Source organism: Hydra vulgaris, chromosome 15 (assembly GCF_038396675.1).
Source record: "Hydra vulgaris chromosome 15, alternate assembly HydraT2T_AEP".
Classification (NCBI taxonomy): Eukaryota; Metazoa; Cnidaria; class Hydrozoa; order Anthoathecata; family Hydridae; genus Hydra; species Hydra vulgaris.
In genome coordinates this window covers 16907176-16930502 of record NC_088934.1, presented here as the reverse complement: position 1 = coordinate 16930502, position 23327 = coordinate 16907176, and the positions used below count along the sequence as shown (strand labels likewise).

Below are 23327 nucleotides of genomic sequence, written 5' to 3'. Positions count from 1 at the left end.
TAAAGTTGTAGCAATCCTAACAACTGTTGCTGCAACACCTTTATATGTAACTGCTAAATAAATGATTTAAAGGTTTTATAGTTAAGTTAAACTATAATTCAGCTAAATTGATTGTTACTTTTTTTATTTTTAGATTTATCTTATGAAGTGTTTGTATGCTATTGATATGTTTATAAGGTCCCACATTCTATGCACACAAGGTGTGGGTCCATAATAGGGAAAAGGATTTCCTTTATTTCGTCAAAGGGGAAGAGATTACTTTAACCAAAAGTAAAGTGGGCAGGGGAAAACACTTAACTACATCTACAAATAGAAGATGCAGTTAAATTTTTTTAGTTTAATATTTATATTCTTATTGATCATTTTTGTTAAATTTTGTTTGTAAATAAATAAATTTGTAAAACAAAAGTTTTGTTTACCTTTTTGTTAATATTAGGCTGTTTATAAAAAAATTTTGTTGAAAAAATGACCCGTTTTTACACCATAATTAAACACTATCAAAGTTTTAGCAGAATATGCGAAATACTAAAACGATTTACTGATGTGACTGTGTTTATGATTCTCAATGTCAAAATAATATTTTTTTGTCAGTTAAGATTTTGTAAATACTTTAAATTGCATTTAATAACTTTCATAATAATCAGCAACACAACCAATGAATTAGGAGATATCTAATAAGTATATACAATGTAAGAAAATTTTCTCCTTTTAAATAAAAGAAAACATTTTACTATATACTTTTATTTTTTGTTTGTGTCTTTAAAATGCTATCTTTGCTATATCATGATGGTTTTTATTTCTTTAGCTCTACTTGTTCTACTATCATAGTTTAGTTAATATATCATATTTTAATCATAATTTAGTTCTACGTGTTCTACTATCATAAATTTACTTTATCTACTGTTAAAATATGGTTTCAACTTAGTAAACTTTAATTGTTTAAAATTTACTTTATTGATCATTAGCTAATAGTTTAAAAAGAAATTAATATGTCGCATTTAAGGAAAAAATAATTTTATTTTTTGGTCAAATTACAAAATTTGTTTGCACCGATAGCTTTTAGGCTTTAGTTGTTTTGTGTAACTGTCTTTGCAATAAAATGTCTTTTCTTTCAGGTTTTGACTATTTTTAACAATGCTCTAGAAAAAAATATCAGCAACAGGTAAATAGGTTTGTAGTGTTGATATGTAAAGTTTTCACTTAGTTTATCATATAATTTTTTTTCATTTTAGATAAATCTTACAATGCTTTTTCAGCATATTACAGAACAAATAGAGGGCTGAAAAAAAAACATAAGGTGCCCAAATTTAGGGCAAAAGCTCAACCATTACTTTTTTAGATTAATCATATGACATGTTTGTCCAATATAGGCTTGAATAGAATCGAAAACTATTGAAAATTGTTATGTTTTGTTAATTTGTTAATAAATGTGTAAATAAAAATATTTTTTATTTTACAAAGCTATTAAGCATTTTTTTGGAAACCACAATTTGTAATGATTCGTATTTATGTGATCAAAAGTCTATGCTAATATCTAACATTTAAGCTTCAAGTTATATAAATGATTAAAAATTTACAAATATATTTTTACCTAAAAATTTAGAAATTAGATTTTAAATTTTTAAAGTAAATTCCTTTTATTAAAAATATATATTAATTTTTTGCTATAAATATATATGCAATATTTTAAAAATTTCAACATTTTTTACACTGAGGTCCTAAGCCCCCCAAAATAACACTATAATAAAATGACAGTAATATAAATAAAACGTATATTTTAACAAAAGCATTTGATTTGATTCAGTGCCCAATAAAAAGCTACAGATAAAACTTGAATGGGATTTCTGGTACATTGTCAAAATGGATCGAAGCATTTCTAAAAAATCAAAGACAAAGAGTTGTCATGGGAGAAATTGTCTCATCTTGGAAAGATAAATTTAGTGGTGTGCCACAGGGCTCTGTTATTGGCACTTTACTATTTATTATTCATATTAATGATTTGCCTGAGAACTTTGTAAATATTTTAAAGATGTATGCCATGATGCAAAAGCATTGTCAAGGGTTGATTGCAAAGCAAGTGTTAACTTATTGCAAAATGACCTAGATAAAGCGGTGAACTGGTCCAACAAATGGCTATTAAAGTTTAATTTTGAGAAGTGTTTAACAATTCACTTTGGTAAAAATAACTCAAAAAGAAATTATTTTATGCAAAATATAACTTTAAGTAACACTTTCACTAAAAAAGATATTGGTATAGTATTTTCCTCTGACTTAAAATGGAAAAATCAAATAACTTTATGTAAGGCAAATAAAGTTTTAGGTATGTTGAGGAACACATTTTTAGGTTCAAATAATAAAAACTAAAAATTAATTTTTAATGAAATTTTTTAATAAGATTTTAAATGAAATAGATTTTAAATGATATAGCTGTCAAAGATTACACTTGGTACACTTACCGATTTATCGGTCACAATATATAACTATTACTAAAATGAGTTAATTTGCAGTTAAAAGCAACTCGATGTATTAATTGTTTTTTGTATAGTCAGTTGATGTTTTGTCAGTCAATATATTTATTTTTATAGACTGTTCTTATTAATCAATCATACCTATGTTATCATGTCTAAGTTAGAAATCAAAAGTTAAATTTTAATTTTACATACAACTTTATTTTTCAAAATATCAATAGCAAGTTCTTTAAAATCATCCCCTTTTGCAATCTTTAAATCCACAAGCAATGCTATAACCTTAAAAAATATAGAATAAATTATAAAATATTATATTGTAAGTAATGTTCTAAGTAAAAACACACTAGAAAAACTCTCATAAAAAACATAGATTAGAAACATTGAAACAAAGTTTTTAAATAAAACCTTCAACTGTGTTTTCAAATTTATTAGTGTAATCCAGTTGCAACTTTTTTCACCTAACTTTATTTTAAAATTTTTAGTAACATTTGACTTGCATTTAAGAACAGTTTTCTCAATTTTTGGCATAACTTCATCCAATGGATCAATACTTTTGTAAAATGTATTTATACAATTGAGTATTTTAGACAAGAGCTTGCAGCTCACATCATTTATATCTATTTTTTCTAATAACACATGCAACATGTTAATAAGCGCCTCAACTAAATAACCTCTAAAAAATCAAAAAATATATATATATTCTGTGAAGAACTATTAACTAAATTTTGGTTTTATTATATTAAAATTTATTACCAATTATAACTGTTTACCAGATTTGAAACAAAAAAAAAAAAAAAAAAACTACATAAAAACAAAAACAAACATAAAGTAATAAAATTAAACCTATTGTAATTTCTTTCATGTAAATTTAATTTTAGTAATTCATCTAAAAAATTTTTACAATCGAAAATCTAAAAATTAAAAATAACATTATGAAACAAGAAATTTGAAATGCAAATAAGAAAGGCATTTTACAAAACTTTGTTTTTTCCAATTCAATTATAAATAGATTTAAACATTTAATTATGTATAATATTAATACCAGATTTGTATATATATTTGACTTCATTTTATAAGTCATCATGTTGACCAAGAGACGTTCACTAAAAACTCCAGTCTTTAACAAAGTAACAAAATGCTTTGATTCCGTTTTGTAAGCAATACCTCTCTGAAGCAAAACATCATTCTGTAAGCTCCATTTAATTTGATTTAAATTCTTCAAAGTTTCCCTGAAAAATTAAATAAAGGTTCTTAATAGAAATCAAATACATAAATTCAAAAAAAAAATATTTACTGTTACATAAAAATTTTACATAATTGAATTGAATTTTTTATGTAAAACATAGTGTTATTAGAAAACTTTTATTTTGAACTCTCCAATTGAATTCTTACTGATCAAGATCACTGGCTGATCTTATTTAACAAAGTAAATCTATAAATAAAAGAATTTAAAAATACAAAGAAAAAATTGCTAAAAATCAAGGTGAGAAAACTGTTTAAAGCTTATGTTAAGATTATGTAATGTATCTCATAGTTATATATATATATATATAGTCATAACTAGTATATTATAATATAGTTAAAAAAAAAAACTAGTATAATAAAGCACTTTATACTAACTAACAATAACAGCCAAAACAAAGATGTTTCTTTAACACAACTTAATGCACCAATAATTGGAAAGAGATTGGATAACTAGATTTAACTTTGGTTAATATTCATAGTAAATGACTTCCTTTGAGGTTTTTAATCTTATTTGTAATTTACTTTTGAAAAAAAAATGAAATGCCTCTCACTCCTTGCCAGATATCAAAAATGCAATGTACTTATTTACCAATATGATTTTAAAGAATTGACCAAAAAAATTTCCCTAAACTGATTTTCCAAAGAAGAATATATATACATATATATGTATATATGTATATATATATGTATATAAATATGTATATATATACACACACATATATATACATATATATATACATATATATATATATACATATATATATATATACATATACATATATGTATATACATATATATATATATCTATACATATATATATATATATATATATATATATATTTATAAATATATTTTATAAATATTAGGGACTGGTCAAATATCCAAGAGTGTCGGGGGACCTCTGAAAATATTTCTTATTCTAAAATTTTTGAAAGTCATAGTTTTTTTGATATATAGAACACAATTAGGTGTCAGACAAAATCAATTTTTTAAATTGTTATTTTGTGATGCACCCTAATATATATATATATATATATATATATATATATATATATATATATATATATATATATATATATATATATATATATAAACCAGCCGTGACACAGTGGTTAGAGCCCTTGCTTTAGAAGCAAAAGATCTAGGGTTTAAAATTAGCTCTGGACATTTTTTGCACAATTGGTAAAGAAGGAGACGTAAACTTTCTAGTTAAATGCTCTTCTGCGGTGCTCTGTGACAAGACCATAAAGTCTTCTTGGGGCACCTAAAACAATAATAATTAAAAAAAAGGTCTCTGGAAACATTTTTTTTTTTAAATTAGGCTGATTTTTAGGCATTAAGCAACATAGACAAAAGCTAATCCAGTTCTGAAGAGCCCATAGGTTTAAAGATATTAATTTTAGTTTTCTGGAATGATTAAGAGGTAGATTTAAATTTTGATGAATTCTTTCATTTTTAAGTATATTAAACTATATGGAACCTAACAACTTCTCATAGAAAACAAACAGAGCTCATGTGCTCTGCTTTACCTCTTATGCACCACTTTGTTATTAATCTTTCTTATAGCATTATAAGTTTTAACAGCAAATAAATCATTTGATGATGCATTTACACCAACAGAGATTTTCAGGAACCAAGGCGCATATCAGATAGCGATAAAAGTACTGGCTTCCTTGATTTTAGGCTTTTCTTGTTTAGTCATGATAATATGAATTCTTGGGTCATGTAAAGGGTTAAAATATATATTGCATCTGCAAGAAATCTTGCATCATGACTTGCCCCTGGTTGATTAAATCAAAAGTTTGGAATATCTGCACCTAGAAAGAATGCAGTAAGTTTACAAACTAATCTATAGTCATTTCTTGGAAAAATCTTAAGCTTGTAGGCTCTGAAGCTAAAATCAAAAGATTTTTTGGCAACATCATAGAGAATAGAACCAACCTCAAATTTTGAGTCGTCCAATCAAATTTGGTAATATTGTTTCTTCAACTTAACATCTACTTTCTTAGCCCTTTAGTTTTCTTGCCAATTTGTGCAAACATGTAGAAATAAATGTCTTTCACACATGTGTCTTCAACACATAATCCACAAGATGGGAATCTTCAAAATATCTGATAAATGCAACACCATTGTTTTTGCCAGAGTTGCTGTTTGTGGTATCAGAACAGATGCCTATTACCTGATTTTCATAACAATAATATTCCAACAAGCTGTAAACATGTGCCTGATTAACTCCCTTTGATGATGGGCTTTGAACTACACCTAAGAGGTCTTCCTTTGTATCATCATTTGGTAATGATAAACTAATAGCAATTCTTTCAAAGGTTTTGATAATTTTTAACTCAGTGACCATTTGATCTACAAGCTTACTGTCAAAATGTACAATTAGGCGTCTTTCTTTATAATGATTTGAGTGTTCAATGTACTTGAATTTTTTTTCATGGAGCAATGATCTTGAAAGTGGAACATTTTCAAGTACAGACAAAAGTCTGGTCTGACACTAATATTAAACCCTGTGGTGGGAATTGGAGTAAATTTAATTTCTTTTTTTCCACACTCACTGTTACATTGATATATTCTGCAGACTTGTACCTTAAATAATTTGATTTGTTAATACATTTTTTTTTACTTTTAAATTTTGTCATTTGTCTTAATCAATTTAACTAATATTCTCATTCCTTCATTATTAAATCAAAACTTTTTAAAACACCTTTATCTGGGTTTTTAATTTCAATTTCTTGAACATGATAGTCTTGATCTCGATTTTATTCAGATTCAGTGACTGGTTACATGTTCTTTGTCATCATTATTTTCACCTGTTGTCAGAAGGTATTTAATTGCTTACTTTTGCACTAAATAAGAAAAAAATAAAATTAATAACAAAAATAGAAAATTAAATTATTTCATAAAAATGGGTATGAATTATTGTACAAATAATGATACAAATCTTTTTTATTTAAAAAAAAAAAGATTTGTATCATTTTTTTTTTTTTTTTAAAGAAAATGTGAATGAAAATGTAAGCATTGAAAACAATATATACAATCGATTGCTAAATTAGCATCTTCTAAGATTGGTTCTCTTTATTGTGGTCGCTATTTTCTCTCTCCTAATTCCATTCTTTTCAAATCTCTTATTTGTCCCTGTATGGAATACTGTTGTCATACTTGGGCTGGTTCTTCTAATAATGCTCTTTCTCTTCTAGACAAGGTCCAAAAACACATTGTAAACATAATCAGACCCAGTCTATAAACTTGAGCCTCTTTCCCATCGTCGTAAAGTTGCATCTCTTTCTTTTTTCTACAAATACTATCATGGTTGCTGCTCAAAAGAGCTTTTATCTCTAGTTCCATCAACTAAAACTCATTTTTGGCTGACTCATCATTCATCAAAGTCTCATTTTTTTACTGTATCTGTCCCTGCATGCTCCAAAAACCTTTATTCATCTAGTTTTTTCCCTGCACTTTAACTCTTTGGAACTCTCACCCATCTTCATGTTTTCCTGACTCATACAACCTTCATTTTTTCAAGTCTTCTGTCAACCGTTTCCTTGTTCTATAACTTTATTCTTTTTTTCTAGTAACTCCCAACCTAATATTGGTTGCTTGCAGCCTTGTTAGGAGTGAATCAGAATAAAATAAAAAAAAAAGCAAATATCTGATTACATCAACTTCAAATTATAAAATGTTAAAACATATGTAAACATTTATCAAGTTTTACAGTTTTACTTACACTTGAAAAATGCACTGCGGCAACATCTTCTTAATTTTGATCTATAGCACTTATTTCCTTTTTATAAAGTGTTTTATTTATTATATAGTTTTAAAATTTTAAAGAGTAAACTTTTTGAAGCTTGGAAGCAAGGCAAGAACATTCTTTAATTGAAGGCACATCAGAGCAAACTAGGTCATTGCTCTTGTGTTTAAGTTTGCACCCTATGATGTTCGAAGGAACTTTATATTTGCTGCTGCTCATACTAGTGATAAACTGATAGTGTAGTATATCACCAGTATTGTAATATATCACCATTTGCAGTAAGTTGTCAGTTAGGTAACTTCTTAGTAGATATTTTAACAAATAGAAGAAACATCTGCACTTTCGTTTTTTTAGTATTTGATTTGATATCTTACTGTTTATCATAATCTTTCTGTTTATTCATTCCATTTTTCAGAAACAAGTTAAAATATATATTTATAGTTTCTAAATTGAAATAAAGTATAAGTTATAATAATATATAACATAATTGAAGTTACCTAATAAATAAAGTATTAATATAATAAAGTATTAGTATACCTAATACTTTACTACAGGTGGTAAACAGATAAAAATAGAAAATAGTTATTAAGGTTAATTTTAAAATTAAAAAAAATCTTCATAACTTTTTTACTGTTGGTTACATGTATACTAAAAAGCTATATACTAAAGAGTTTAGTGAGTGTGGAGGGGAAGGGGTAAGGGAGGGGAAAGAAGGGTTTCCATAATCAACAGATTTGGAGGGGTGAATGTCCATTGTGGACAGGTAAAGAAGGGCATAAGACTTTAACTTTTTTTTTCTCATTAAAAGTTGTTAGGTTTAATACAGTTAAATATACTATAGAAAGAAAATATTCTACCACTTCTAATCATCCCAGAAACCTAAAATTAATATTTTTTAGCACTACAGAATTGAATTAGCTTCTCAGTCTAAATATATTTTTAAAAAGTTTATTTTCTAGAGACCTAAATATATATATATATATATATATATATATATATATATATATATATATATATACATATATATAATATATGTATGTTAGACTAGTTGTATTAGAATAGTTATTTTAGAATACTTATATATATTATATATACACACACACATATTTATATATATATATATATATATATATATATATATATATATATATATATATATATATATATATATATATATATATATATATATATATATATATATATACTTTTACTTGAAGTTTGACTTCAATTTTTCAGAAATTAAATGGAACATGAATGGAAAGAAAGAAGGTCAATACAGAGGAAAAGGCCAATCATCAGTGATTGAATTCTTAGGCCAATTAAATTCAAATTTCATAACACAAGTGTTATGAAATTAAATAAGCCTAAACACCTTAAATTTGGTTATTTGGTTAAGTCTATTAAACAAGAGTCATCAACACCTTATCATCACCATCCTATTATTTAAAGGACTTGTTTTAAGGAAACAAAAAATGAAAACCACAAATAAAATACCAAATTTTTATTTAAAAAAATAAAATTTTGCCAAGATAAATTTGGAATTCAATCAAATCAATTAAAAAAATAGTGTAACTAAAAGAATGACAACAAATGTCTTGAAAACTTAAGCTGACAATATCAAAAGATAATAAGTCGTAATATACCAAAAAGAAAATTCAAAAAAAAAGCGAAAAATAGCAACAAAATAAAAAATGGTTCAACAATGATATAAAAAAAGATTTGAATCAAAACTAATCTTCAAATTTCTCCAAACAAGATCTACTTGTTTCTCTCCTTATATTTTAAATTAATACAGTCTAAGTCTAGCTTTTCCACAATTGGCAAAATACTATAAATATGTAAATTCAGCAATATATCCCCAATTTCAAAAAAAGGTACCAAACCATTCCTTCTAATTACCGTCCAATATCATCTTTGTCATGAATATCAAAAATAATTCAAAGAATTATTCGAGATGACATGATGGAACATTTATTTGCTCACAAATTAATTGCTGAACAGCAACATGGATTTGTTAAACTAAAACCTTGTGTCACAAAACTTCTAACGGCAATTAATTTTATCAGTGAAGCTTTAGACAAATGATTCTATGCAATAACAATATACCTAGACTTCACCGTTCCATTGTGAATTCAATTTATACACACACACATTTTATATATAAATATATTTACTTATTTTAGTAACATACTCTTTAATAAATACTTCAAACCTACTCATAAAATCTGCAGTTTATTTTTTCAAAAAAAGTTGGTAAACCACAATTCGAAGCATTTAAACTCTCTGGGTTCCCTTTCAATTTCTGTTGCGACTCAGAGGTGATATGATGTATTAATAATAACGCATAACACCAGACATGAGTTTTTCCAATCGAATAGCTATTTTTCACTAACCAACATTTTAACAAAGAAATTAAAGCATCATGAATAAATCTAAAAAAATTTAAAACAAAATTATAAATAATAAAAAAACAAAAAAACTGATTTATAAATAAATTTATAATGATAATAATAGAAATATTATAAAGCTATTAGAGTAATATTTTAAATCTGAGTTCTTTATCTGAAAAAAATATCGCACTATTAAAACAAACCAATGTTTAGATTTAATGTTCGTTGCATTAGACAGGATCTTTAATTTTTTAAAACAAAACAGGTTTTTTTCATAAGCGCAAATACACTTTGCCATTGAAATACACCTTGCAATTGCCAGTTTTAACATGCCAACCTGTATCCTAATTCAAATACTGAACCTCTTGATTGGCAAATAGGACTTTTATAAAAGAGATTTCTGAGTGATATAAAATTTTCCTACTCCATTTATATATACAAATATATACAAATGCAGTGATACATATATGTATCACAGCAGCCATTAAACCCAAGATAATGTTGAGAAAGTGTCTTAGTCCTTTTTTATAAGGAAGTATAAAAAATCTATGTGAATATGTAACTTATGTAAACTAATAAAAATAAGTCATTTATATTTAATGTGAAAATTCCATTTGAATAGTGTTATGTAAAAACGTCTGTAAGTGTAAACGTTAATAGGTTAAGTTTAGTTTTGTATGGAACATGTAAAAGATAAATTCTAAAGATATTCGAAGAATTTTAGATCTTTGTTGTAAAACTGTTTTATTTTGTATATAAAAAAACAGCAAGAAGCCGAAAAAACTAAAAAATATTTTTTTGCTTAGTGTGGATTTGAAACCACAAAAACTTTAAGATGTTGGCACTAAGGACAGCACGTAAAATCATTGATCTACTGAAGATGCATTGATTTTCAAAATAAGTTAAAGTAAAAAACTTTTTATACTGATGTCAGTTTAACAGATACTCTGAATAATCGCAACTATATTGCATAGAAATTTATAAACAAATAATTCAAAAACCACTACATTTTATCAATAACAACAAAAAAAGCAAGTATAAAAATTACATTTAAGTAAATTATAATCATATAAAATTTTATTATTAATAGAGGTGAACTATGCAAATGTAAAAAGCAATATTCAAATGTAAAAAAATCCACTTATGTAACATTAAGTATCAACATCTATCTGTGTATACATCAGTAGTAAATAAGTTGAGTTTGGACTGCCGTAATTTCACAAATATTTAAAGTTTTTGCTAATTGTCTAATATCGTTATCTCCAAAGCATGGATCTTGGTCTGCAAACCATTGTGGCTTATCAAAAATTTGTAAACTTTTTATTAAATTATCGTATTTTTCTTTGTTTGGATCATTTTCTTTGTCTTGTAAAGATTTATGCGCAGCTCTTACTTATGTAACATGAGGTACAAACATCTATCTGTGTACACATCAGTAGTAAGTAAGTTGAGTTTGCAAATTTAAGGATTATGCATGCATAATAAAAGAATTTTTTAAACTTTTTTAATAATAAAAAGTTTATTTGTTTAACTATTTTGTTTTGAATTTTTGTATTTATGTAAAAATCAACAAGATTAACAAACACAATAAAATTATTTTTACATCGAAAGATTTGAACCTTTGATGACTATTACCTTTCCCATTTGAGCAATTACTGCTAATGTTGAGGCATTAAAAATACTCTATGAAATTTTTTATAGACTTAAATTTCAAAAAACACAGGGAAAAATGCCATGCAATTGTTATGAACTAACATAGAAGACAATTGCTATGTTATATATGTTATCTAGGTTATTGCATGATAACTTTTATGACTCTACTTCACCAATTAGGCTAATCTTACTAGTAAAGAAATAATTTTTTTTCTTAAAGTAATATCATAAATTCAGACTTCATTCCAAATAAATAAACAGGGTGAGTATTCCAATAAGCCCTAAGTATGCAGAAAGAGTGCATGTTAATTATATATATATATATATATATATATATATATATATATATATATATATATATATATATATATATATATATATATATATATATATGTATATATATATATATATATATATATATATATATATATATATATATATATATATATATATATATATATATATATGTATATATATATATATATATATATATATATATATATATATATATATATATATATATATATATATATATATATATATATATATGTATATATATATATATACACACGTGCACTAGGGTTATGCCTTTTTTGTGACCACATGTTCCTGCACCATAAATTAATTATTATTTGTAAAAATAGGATTAAAAAAAAATTTAACTTGATTTTCTTATCGAAAAAGGTCACCCACAAACCAAAAATTTGGATTTATCATATATGCAAAAAGATAAAATATCAAACAATTTTATGATTACTATTTTTTAATTCTAATTTTTTAATTTGGAGTTATTATTTATTTTTTAAGCATTTAGCAATTTGTTGTTATAACACCCTAAATTACAAATAAATATAAAAATTATAAACTTAAATAACAGTTCTACAAGTACAAAAATCTACTATATATATAAAAAAAAACATTATGAAGTATTCAGGTTATTAAAGGGAAATATACAATTCTTATGCTTTGTCAAACAAAATAAATCTAGGCTGAAGATTATCTTTCTAAGTACTGCTTTTCTTCCTCTGATTCAGTGAGAGATAAGTTGAATGATGATGATGCCAGTGCAATTCCCTGTTCAACACAATCATTTACAACTTTTAATGAAAGGACCATTTCCTTCTGATAGGATTGAGTTTGTTGCCAGGTGGAAGCATCAGTCATGAGAAAATTTGTGGTAAGCAGAAGAACATTAAGAAGATATGGATTACAGAAACATCTTTTCCCTTTACCTGCACCATCTTTCAATCAACCTATTTTTCCATTTTTGAGCTTGCTGTTTCTACTTTGCTAATGGTTTAATGCTAATGTTACAAAGTCAGCTTCCTTTGAATGTTCAGCTTCATTTGCATTCTTCTCAACCTATCAATACTTGTCAATAAGTACTTCTAAATTTTAATGAAAGCCTTTTTTTCAGCTTTAGGGATGCACCCTTAATCCCAGATGCACAACAGTCTTTGCAAGACATCAGAAATAGCACATTTTTTGATCACTTTATTACTTTTGTGTAAATGAAAGTAGACACTCAAAGCATTTGATGCTGTTAGAAGAGCTTGTTCAGAAAAATCTTTAGATGGTTCTTCAATTAAATGAACAACAGTCCTCGACCTAGTGGTCATAACTAAATGATTAATATTTATAAAGCCACAACACTTGACCTTTTACCAATTGATTTTTGCAACTAAATTGAAATGTACTTGTGAAGCTGGCTATTTATATGAAAACTTCTATAATTTCATGAAGCCTCAAGTTTTACACATTATCTAGAAGTTTCTAAATCCTTCAAGGGATTTTATAAAATCTTCCAGGACCTTCTATAATTGTATCAACTTTTTTAAAACTTTCTAGAACCTTCTAGCATTTTTTGTGTGCCTTATATATATATATATGTATATATATATATATATATATATATATATATATATATATATATATATATATATATATATATATATATATATATATATATATATATATATATATATATATATATTACTCACATTCCAAATTCATACAAAATGATTTAAAATTTCTGTGTCAACGAGGCTGTTCTATATAAAGCCATATTGGAAAAACTTTTTCTATGCTGCTTTGAAAAATGAACACAAAAAACAAAATGCTCCAAAAATGTTTTACAAGAACATTTTTAGGCCATCCTTTTATATATATATATATATATATATATATATATATATATATATATATATATATATATATATATGTATATATATATATATATATACATATATATATACATATATATATATATATATATATATATAAAATAGTATATATATATAATAATATATATATATTTATATACATTATATAATGTAATATATAATATAATGATAGTGACTGAAAGAGAAAAGATTCAGAGCGAGATAACGATTAACAGACGACTTAAAAGGTTGCAAATTATATGAATCAGGGAAACAAGATGAAGGGAGCAAATTCCAAAGAAGTGATATTCAAGGAAAAAAAACGAGAACATTGAAATGATAAGACTTAATTGAATGACAAGTAAAACACAAGAACGAATTTTAGTAGATGGCACAAGAGACGCTAGCTCTTTAAAGCAGTTCCTATTATAGTATTTATAGAAAAGAAAAAGAGAACCAACATTACCACAATCTGATAATGTTTGGAGGTTGGTTGCAAGAGCAGATACAACTATATTTACAATGCGTTTTGCATCTTTTCGAGAAGAGAAAGAGTATCATTAGATGATCTGCCCCAGATATGGCAACAGTATTCCATACAAGGAGGAAATTGAGATTTATAGAGATAAAGAATAGAATGCAGAGTAAGAAAGTAGTGAGCATGATAAAGAAATGCAACCTTAGCAGGTGCTAATTTTGCAACTGATTTGATATGTGGTTTCCGACAAAGATCAGAAGTAAGAGTTAACCCTAGACAACGAAGGGTAGATGACTCATCAAGTACATTACCATTCATAAATACACAAAATTCTAGATTATTGCGTTAACGATTAGCTGAAAAAAATTGAGTTTTATGTAAGTTAAAGTTTACCAGATAATCATTTGGAAATCGTTGGTTTAAGTAAATTCACAAGTATTCATGAATTACACCACAAGAATTGTAAAAGAAAAGGCAAAAAAAAATATGGTACTATTTGGATATTAGTAACAAACTAAGTGAAAATATGTTGGTATTAAACAGTTGGGGTACACTTTAAAAAAAATACTAATAATGTTTTTAAAAAAACATAACGCTAGATCACATGTTTTATAACAGGTATATAACGCTGTGTTAAATGTATAATTCACATGAAAAAAACATAATTGCAAAAACCATTATGTTTTTTTCATACGAATTATACATTGACCATAATGGGTGATTCCCATTATGTTCAACATATAAGCTAAACTATCCTTTGAAACATAAAACAAACAAACAAACAAAGAATATTAAAATAATAAAATAAAACTTAAAAATATTTACATTTTATTACTACAAAATATAAATTAAATTGTAACATATTAAAATCTAATATTATTAATGTAATATTATAAATATAAATTTTAAGAACACATGTGTTGTTATAACTTTTATCAATGCAATGAAAACTCAATCAATCAATATATTTCCAACAAAAAAATTACTGCTTATAATAGAGTAAAAAAATTTATAATACCAGTTTAAGGAAGAAACAATGCAAATAGTGAAAAACAAATTTAAAGCAAAAACTTTTTAAAGAGAACTAAAAAAAATTGCTTATTTTGCATTTGATTTGATATGTGGTTTCCAACAAAGATCTGAAGTAAGAGTTAACCCTAGAAGACAAAGGGTAGATCATCAAGTACATTACTGTTCATAAATATAGGAAGATCTAGAGTATTGCAATAACGATTAGCTTAAAAAATTAAGTTTTAACAGATTTAAAGTTTACCAACCACTAAAACTCCCATACTGTAGCAGAAGTGAGATCCTTTTCAAGCTCAAAAGCCACTTCCAAGCAATCAGAGAGTGCTGGTGTCTTATCAAGACAAGAACAAATGGTTGTATTATCAGCGAACAATGCCATCTGAGATGTGAGCATTTTTGGAAGATCAATAATGTCTATTGAAAAGAGTATAGGGCAGAGGATAAAACCTTGAGGAACCTCGAAAGTTGCAGGATAACAGGAAGAATACATATATACATATATGGATATAAATAAAAATGTATACGCACATATATAAACATACATTTATATACATATATGTATATATAAAAAAATACATACATACATGCATATAAATAAGTATATATATATATATATATGCATGAAAAAACTGTTCAAAAATACAATTAAAAAACCGTTACAAAATTCAAAAAAAACAATGGAATGAGTTCTGACGTCAAATAATAATAATAGTAATAATAATGACAATAATAATAATAAAAATAATTATAATATGGAGAGCCCGACAGTCTGTTTATTGAATCCTGCTAAAAACGAGGTTGGTAGAATTATTAAAGATATTCTTTCCAAAATTAATACAGACCTAAGAAATATATTACAATTAAATCAATGGAAAAACACTCAAAATGTTATCGATTGGTTTAAGGTCATAAAAGATAAACACCTTTATAAATTTTTATCAGTGAAACACTTCTTAAAAACTCTATCAATTTTGCGAAGCAACACCTAACATTAAATAAAGAGAACATATTACTAATTTTTCATGCAAGAAAGTCTATGTTTTTTAATAATGATCAAGTTTGGATAAAGCAATCAAGTGGTTTATTTGATGTTTCCATGGGAGCGTTCGACGGTGCAGAGGTTTGTGAGCTGGTAGGATAACAAGCTTGAGGTTGGTTTATACTGTGACGATGACTTGGCAGTTTTTAGTAAAAAAAGCGGCCCTCAAATGGAAAAAATAAAAAAGCATTTTGTCGAAATATTTAAATGGCTTACGGATTTCTATACAATGCAACATGAAAATAGTTAACTACCTCGACGTAACTCTAAATCTTAGTGACTGCACTTTTAAACCTTATTTCAAACCTAATAATACATTAAATTACATCCATGCTGATTCAAACCACCCGCCAAGTATATTAAAACAAATACCACGTTCGATTGAACGATTGTCTACAAATTCATCTAACAAAGAAATATTTCAAAATACTATTCCTTTATATAATGAAGCTTTATTAAAGTCTGGTTATAAATGTAGTCTAACATATAATCCTATAACAATATCAACTCCAAAACGGAACAGAGCCCGAACCATCATTCGGTTTAACCCCCCATTTAGTAAAAACGTTAGCACCAGCATGGGAAAATGTTTTTTGAAACTTATTGACAAACATTTTCCTAATAATAATAAACTGCATAAAATCTTTAACAGTCAAAGTTAGCTACAGTTGTATGACAAGTGTAAAATCTATTATAAATTCGCACAACAAATACATTTTATGCAACAATACAAACCTTAATCAACAGGACTGTAACTGCTATAATAAAAATCTCTGCCCATTGTTTAATAAATGTTTAACAAGCAACATTGTATTACAAGAAACTGTAACAACAGATAATCTTGATTCATCTTCTAATGAAAAATCCTACATTGGGATAAGTGAGACTCCTTTTAAATTAAGATACGCTAATCATGTTAAATCATTTAACATCTTCAAATACAAAAATGATACGGAACTCTCAAAACATGTATGGAAGTTAAAAGAAGCAATTTAGTCCCTATAGTTAAGTGGAAAATTCTCAGGCGATGTAAAGCATATAATCCAACATCCAAGTCTTGCAAATTATGTCTCATCGAAAAATATGAAAATCTATATTATAAAAATACTAATTTATTGAATAAAAGGAGTGAGATTGTTTTTAAGTATAGACATAGAAACAGATTCCTTCTTTCCCAATATGACACTGGCGATTAAAAAAGATGTTTTTCCATATTATAATTATTTCTATTATTATTATTGTCATTATCATTACTATTATTATATGACATCAGAACTCATTCCATTGTTTTTTTTGAATTTTGCAACAGTTTTTTCTTGATTTAAATATATGGCTCATGAGTGCGGCAAACGACATGAAACTTTAAGTACCATAAAAAAGTTGTTTTTTTTCATCTTACTTTTTTATTTATATTTTTATATATATATATATATATATATATATATATATATATATATATATATATATATATACATATATATATATAAAAACTAAGTTCTAAAACTCAGTTTTAAGGTTCTTAAGCTGGCTGGTAGTAAGGTTTTGAAAACTCTTTGGTAACTCTCAGAGAGGCTGATTCCATCAACAGCTGAAAAATATCAAAGTATTAACAGTGCCATGTTGCGCATGGATGTTGTCCTTGATCATACTTTTGGTATGGATTGTCAAGGCCACATTTGGAGCCCTATGTTATGGCTTAGGGTTTATCAATAGAAATGAGGCAATTGCTTGGGCTATTAAATAGTGTACTGAGTACTATCTATACTTTGAGTCAAGTTCTTTAACAAATTTAAAAATGAATAAAGCATTAAAAACTATAAAGCACAAAAAACCCTAGCCGTCACCAAGTTCTCTAAACCTGTCATTCACTAATATTCATGGTTTTGGAAATAACTTTTCTTCTGTTGAGTTTTATCTCTTGTAAAGTCCACCATTTCTACTTGCTCTTTGTGAGACTAATTTGAGTTCACATGTCTCATCTTGTGATCTTAGTGTTGATGGTTATCTTCCTTTAATTCATAAGTACTCCAATAGTCACAAGCTTGGCCTGGGCATTTACATTCATAAGAATTCACCCATTTGTTGTGAATCTAGGTTTGAATCACCAGAGTATTTTTTTATTTGCTTCCATTTAACACCACTTCACTTGATTGCTTTTCTCTTTGTTCTATATCGCTCTCCTTTATCTCAAGTCTTCACTCTTTCTATTATTATTTCTGATCAAATCAATTAAGCCCTTTCTCTTTATCCATCAACTAATATTGTTGTTGTAGGTGACTTTATGCTTTATGCTTATCACGCTGAATGGCTTGGCTCTAGAGTCAATGACTATGCTGGCATTACAAACCTAAACTTTTGCCTTTCGCGATCCCTAACTCAAATAGCCAACTTTCAAACTCATTATCCAGACAACCCGAATCATTTTTCTTCTCTACTCGACTTATGTTTTGTTTCTGATCTTAGTCAGTGCTCAGTTTCTCCACATTCACCTTTGGGTGCCTCTGATCATGGTTTGAAATTTTGAAAACTATTATCTCATTCTTCTTCATTATCTGAATCCCCTTATCATTGTAACACTTACAACTACCTTAAAGCTGACTGGGACTCTTTCTGTGATTTTCTTTGTGATGGTCCTTATGTAGATAACTTTTGTCTTCCTGCTGACAAATGTGCTTCTTCCATAACTTTGTGGATTCAGGCTGGCATAGAATCTTTTATTCCCTCTTGATGATTGCAGGTCAAGTCTCACTCATCTCAGTGGTTTTCCTCATATTGTGCTGTTGCAATTTCTAATCGAAACCGCCACTTCTATATCTATTAGCAAAACAGTTCTCCAGAAAACAGACGTCTGTTTATTACTGCTAGAAACCATTGTAAAAAGGTTTTGTCTAACGCCAAAGCCCGCTATTCTCAGGTCATGAAATCTTTTATCTTATCTCAAAAATTAGGCTCTCGTGACTTCTGGAAACTCTTTAATAGTATTAATAATACGGGCAAATATTTAATTCCACCTCTCTTAAATAGTTCAGATTTTGTCACCTCACCTTAAGACAAAGCTGAATTGTTTGCTAAAGACTTTTCATCAATATCATCTCTTGATTCCATTAGTTGTGTTCTACCTGATACTGCCAACAAACAGTTGATCCATTGCTTGACATTCGGATCACTCTAGCTTCTGTATCTAAAGCGATATCCTGCTTAGTCTCTTCTACATGTGACCCAGACAACATACCTGTTATTGTCTTGCAGAAGTGTTCTCCAGAGCTGTCGTCTATACTCTCAAAAGTATTCAACAAGTGCTTATCAGAGTCTTGTTTTTCAGCCTGCTGGAAAGTGGCATCTGTTACCTCTATATTTAAAAATTCCAGAGAGCAATCTGATTCATCTAACTACTGTTTCCTATTTGTCTTCTTCCTATTATAAGCAAGGTTTTTGAATCTTTAATTAACTAACACCTAATCTCTTATCTTGAATCTAATAACTTACTTTCTGACCATCAATATGAATTTCGATCTTTTTGTTTTACAGCTTATTTGCTAACAGTAATAACCGATAAGTTTTATTGTGCATTAGATAAAGGTGGAGAGGTTAAGGTCTTGACATTTCATAAGCTTTTGTTAATGTTTGGCATGCTGGTCTTCTCCATAAGCTTTTTTCTTACGGTGTGTGTGGTAACATCTTTAAGATTATTGAATCCTTTCTAATCTTAGTATAAAAGTTGTCCTCGACGGACAGCACTCTTCTTCTTATTCTGTAACTTCAGGGGTTCCTCAAGGTTCTATCCTCGACTCTATACCCTTTTTAATATACATTAACGATCTTCCAGATATTCTCAACTCTAAGAGGGCATTGTTCGCTGATGATACTACCTTTAATTTGTGTCAAGAAAAGAAGCCAATACTCTCTGATTGCTTGGAGGGGGTATTTGAGCATGAAAAGGATCTCACTTCTGCTACAGCATGGGGTTCACAGTGGCTGGTGAACTTTAATTCAGATGAAACTTAATTTTGTTAAGCCAATTGTTACTGCAATAATTTAGATCTTCCTATATTTATAAATGGTAATGTACTCGATAAGTCACCTACCCTTGATCTTCTAGGATTAACTCTTACTTCCGATCTTTCTTTGAACCGTATATCAAATCCATTTGCAAAAATTAGCATATGCTAAGGTTATCTCTCTTTATCGAGCTTGACACTTTCTTACTCCGGATTCTATTTCCTATCTCTATAAATCTCAAATCTGGTATGGAATACTGTTGCCATATCTGAGGCTGATCTTCTAATGATGCCCTTTCTTTTTTAGACAAGGTGCAAAAACGCATTGTAAGCATAGTTGGACCTGCTCCTGCAGCTAACCTCTAAACGTTACCACATTGTCGTAATGTTGCTTCTCTTTTTCTTTTCTACAAATACTAAAATGGGCACTGTTCTAAAGAGCTAGCGTCTCTTTTGCCATTTACTAAAATTCATTATCGTGTTACTCATTATTTAATCAAGTCTCATTATTTAGTCAAGTCTCATCTTTTTTCTGTGACTGTTCTTTATTACTTTAAAAAATCTTATTTCTCTAGGTTTTTTCCTTGATTATCAGTTCTTTAGAATTTGCTATCTTCATCTTGCTTTAATGATTGATATAATTTTTAATCTTTCAAGTCAACCATTATCTTGCTCTACAATCTTCTCCTTTTCTATTTCAGTAACTTCCAACTCTAATAGTGGTTGCTTGCAGCCTTGCTGGAAGCAAATACGTTTAAAAAAAAAAAGATTTCTACTTAAAATGTGTTTTTGCAAACATATGTGTTTACAGAAAAACAACCTTAAAAACATCTTTTATTCTGGATACTTGGCATATTGAATAATCTATCTGTCTTAAAGGCTCGGCAGCAGAGTGACAAACAAACTTTTATGACTTGCCTTGCACTTTGAAATGTGACTCATCTGAAAATAAAACGTGCAACCAATAAATAAACAAGTTAACAATTATCAAGTCTGTTATTAAATAAACTAACAATTATCAAGTCTCTTCAATTTAATATCTTTAGTTTTTAAAAATAACATGATTATACAAATATAGTAAAATAGCTGTAAATTTAACAACTACATTTCGCTGTACCTTTCTCCATTGTTCTTTAGTCCGCTTTTTATATTTCCTTGTCCACAAGAGACGCTTCTTTTCATGGCAATTGTAAGTAATGGCTTTTTAGAAGGTTTTCTGGCAAACCTTTTACCAGCTATCAACCTCCTTTGCACAGTACTCAAGCAGAAATGGATGTCATGCATAGGTAAAACATTTATTAGTTTAGAGCAACTGTGGCACAGTGGTTAGAGTTCTTGCTCAGACCTCAGAGGCCCGAGGTTCAACGCTGGCTCTAGCCCAATAAGCGACATTGTCAGGAGGCGTGAACTTCTAGTTAAATGCTCTCATGCGTTGCTCAATGAAAAGACTGTAAGGACTTGTACTGGGAGCACCTAGATAACCTCAAAAAAAAAAAAAAAAATTAGTCACTTGAATTCTTTGGTTTTTGATACTCTCTAGCACCAGATATCAGTCATCCCTCATTGAGGTCCTTCATTTTTTGTCTTAATGGTGATAAGCTGCCTGTTGCAAAGTAATGCTTCTTGACCTGACTAACTGTAGATCGGTTAACTGAACATAATGTGGCTATTTCCTATTGAGATTTATCAAAATACTGAAGTAAAGTTAATATTTAAGATCTTTTGCTTGGTGTATTGCCCATTTTTGTTTATTTTTTTAATTTACTTATTCTTTTAATCACAGTTAAAATAGAGAAAACATAGTGTAAATAATAAATACTACACAAATATACATACATACATACATATATATACATACATACATACATACATATATATACATACATATATATATATATATAAATATATATATATATATATATATATATATATATATATATATATATATATATATACATATTACTCAAATTCACTTCCAACAAGGCACACCCTAACCACTATGTGTTACGCATTCACTGTTGGGCACTATGTGTTTTGGGTGCAGGGGCGTGGTGGCTCTAAAAAGCCCATGCAGGATTTTTATTAAAAGGCCTATATATGCGGAATTTTACCATATATGCTTTATGTAAAGGCCCATACAAAAAAAAAAAAAATAATATATATATATATATATATATATATATATATATATATATATATATATATATATATATATATATATATATATAATAACTGACCTTATTCTAATAAATCATTAATACAAACCAACAAGTTGAGATAATACTATTTGTAATTAATAATATGGTTAGTATTACTGCAAAATAAAAAATGGTAACAACACAATGCAGCGACCACGTTTTTGTTTTGATTTTCTTAAAACACAACTTTACCGTAAGCAAATACGATTAGTATTTTATTGTTCAAAGAACACAGCCTAACACAAAATTAAAAATCAAAGATTTTAATTTTTTTATTACTATATAATGAATTTATTTTATTGTACAATAATATAAATTTTTTTAAATTATATATAATTTTTTTTCTAAAATAAATATTGAAAATCTTGAAAATTAAGAAATTCATTTTATTTTATGAGAAAGTTCTTTTCAGTTTATGCTTTTGTTTAATTCTGTGTTTTAACTTTTTTTAACATTTTATGATATACTTGCAACAGCTAAAATGCCGCTCTAAAAATGGTGCCGTTATTGACATAGTTTAAACATAAAAGTTTTTATAATGAAGTTTTATTTAGCAGTTCATCATCCTTTTTTAAATCTGTCTGAGGACAGGATATTACGGAGTGATTTCTTTATTTACATACAATAATATAAACTGTATAAAAATAAAAAACTTTATTTATTATTAAAGAAGTTTATATCAGTTTCGAAAGGTTACAAAAATGCAAAACATGAGTTCGATCCTTATTTATATAAAACTTAATTTAAAATTTAACACCAAAATATTTTACTTAAATGAATTAAAACGCAATACAATTCCTATATAGTAATTGTATTGCGATTTAATTCATTTAAGCAAAATGTTTTGGGGTTAAATTTTAAATTAAGCTAATTTAAGTCCAACAATAATAATAGCTATAATTATTGTTGGGTC

The 23327-nt window shown here is 27.2% G+C and overlaps 1 protein-coding gene across 3 annotated transcripts in view; it reads right to left on the bottom strand.

The window, feature by feature from the left end:
- Positions 1-23327, bottom strand: part of LOC136092367 (E3 ubiquitin-protein ligase rnf213-alpha-like) — a 237700-nt gene that overhangs the window by 145910 nt on the left and 68463 nt on the right. For 2 of the 3 annotated variants that reach the window (XM_065820440.1, XM_065820441.1), the window contains exons 18-22: positions 9684-9899; positions 3511-3697; positions 3312-3379; positions 2874-3141; positions 2664-2747 (exon numbers count right to left, since the gene is read on the bottom strand). In XM_065820440.1, coding sequence (XP_065676512.1) covers positions 2664-2747; positions 2874-3141; positions 3312-3379; positions 3511-3697; positions 9684-9899 — 823 coding nt within the window. The remainder of the gene's footprint in view (positions 1-2663; positions 2748-2873; positions 3142-3311; positions 3380-3510; positions 3698-9683; positions 9900-23327) is intronic. The other variant, XM_065820442.1, reaches the window with a different exon arrangement.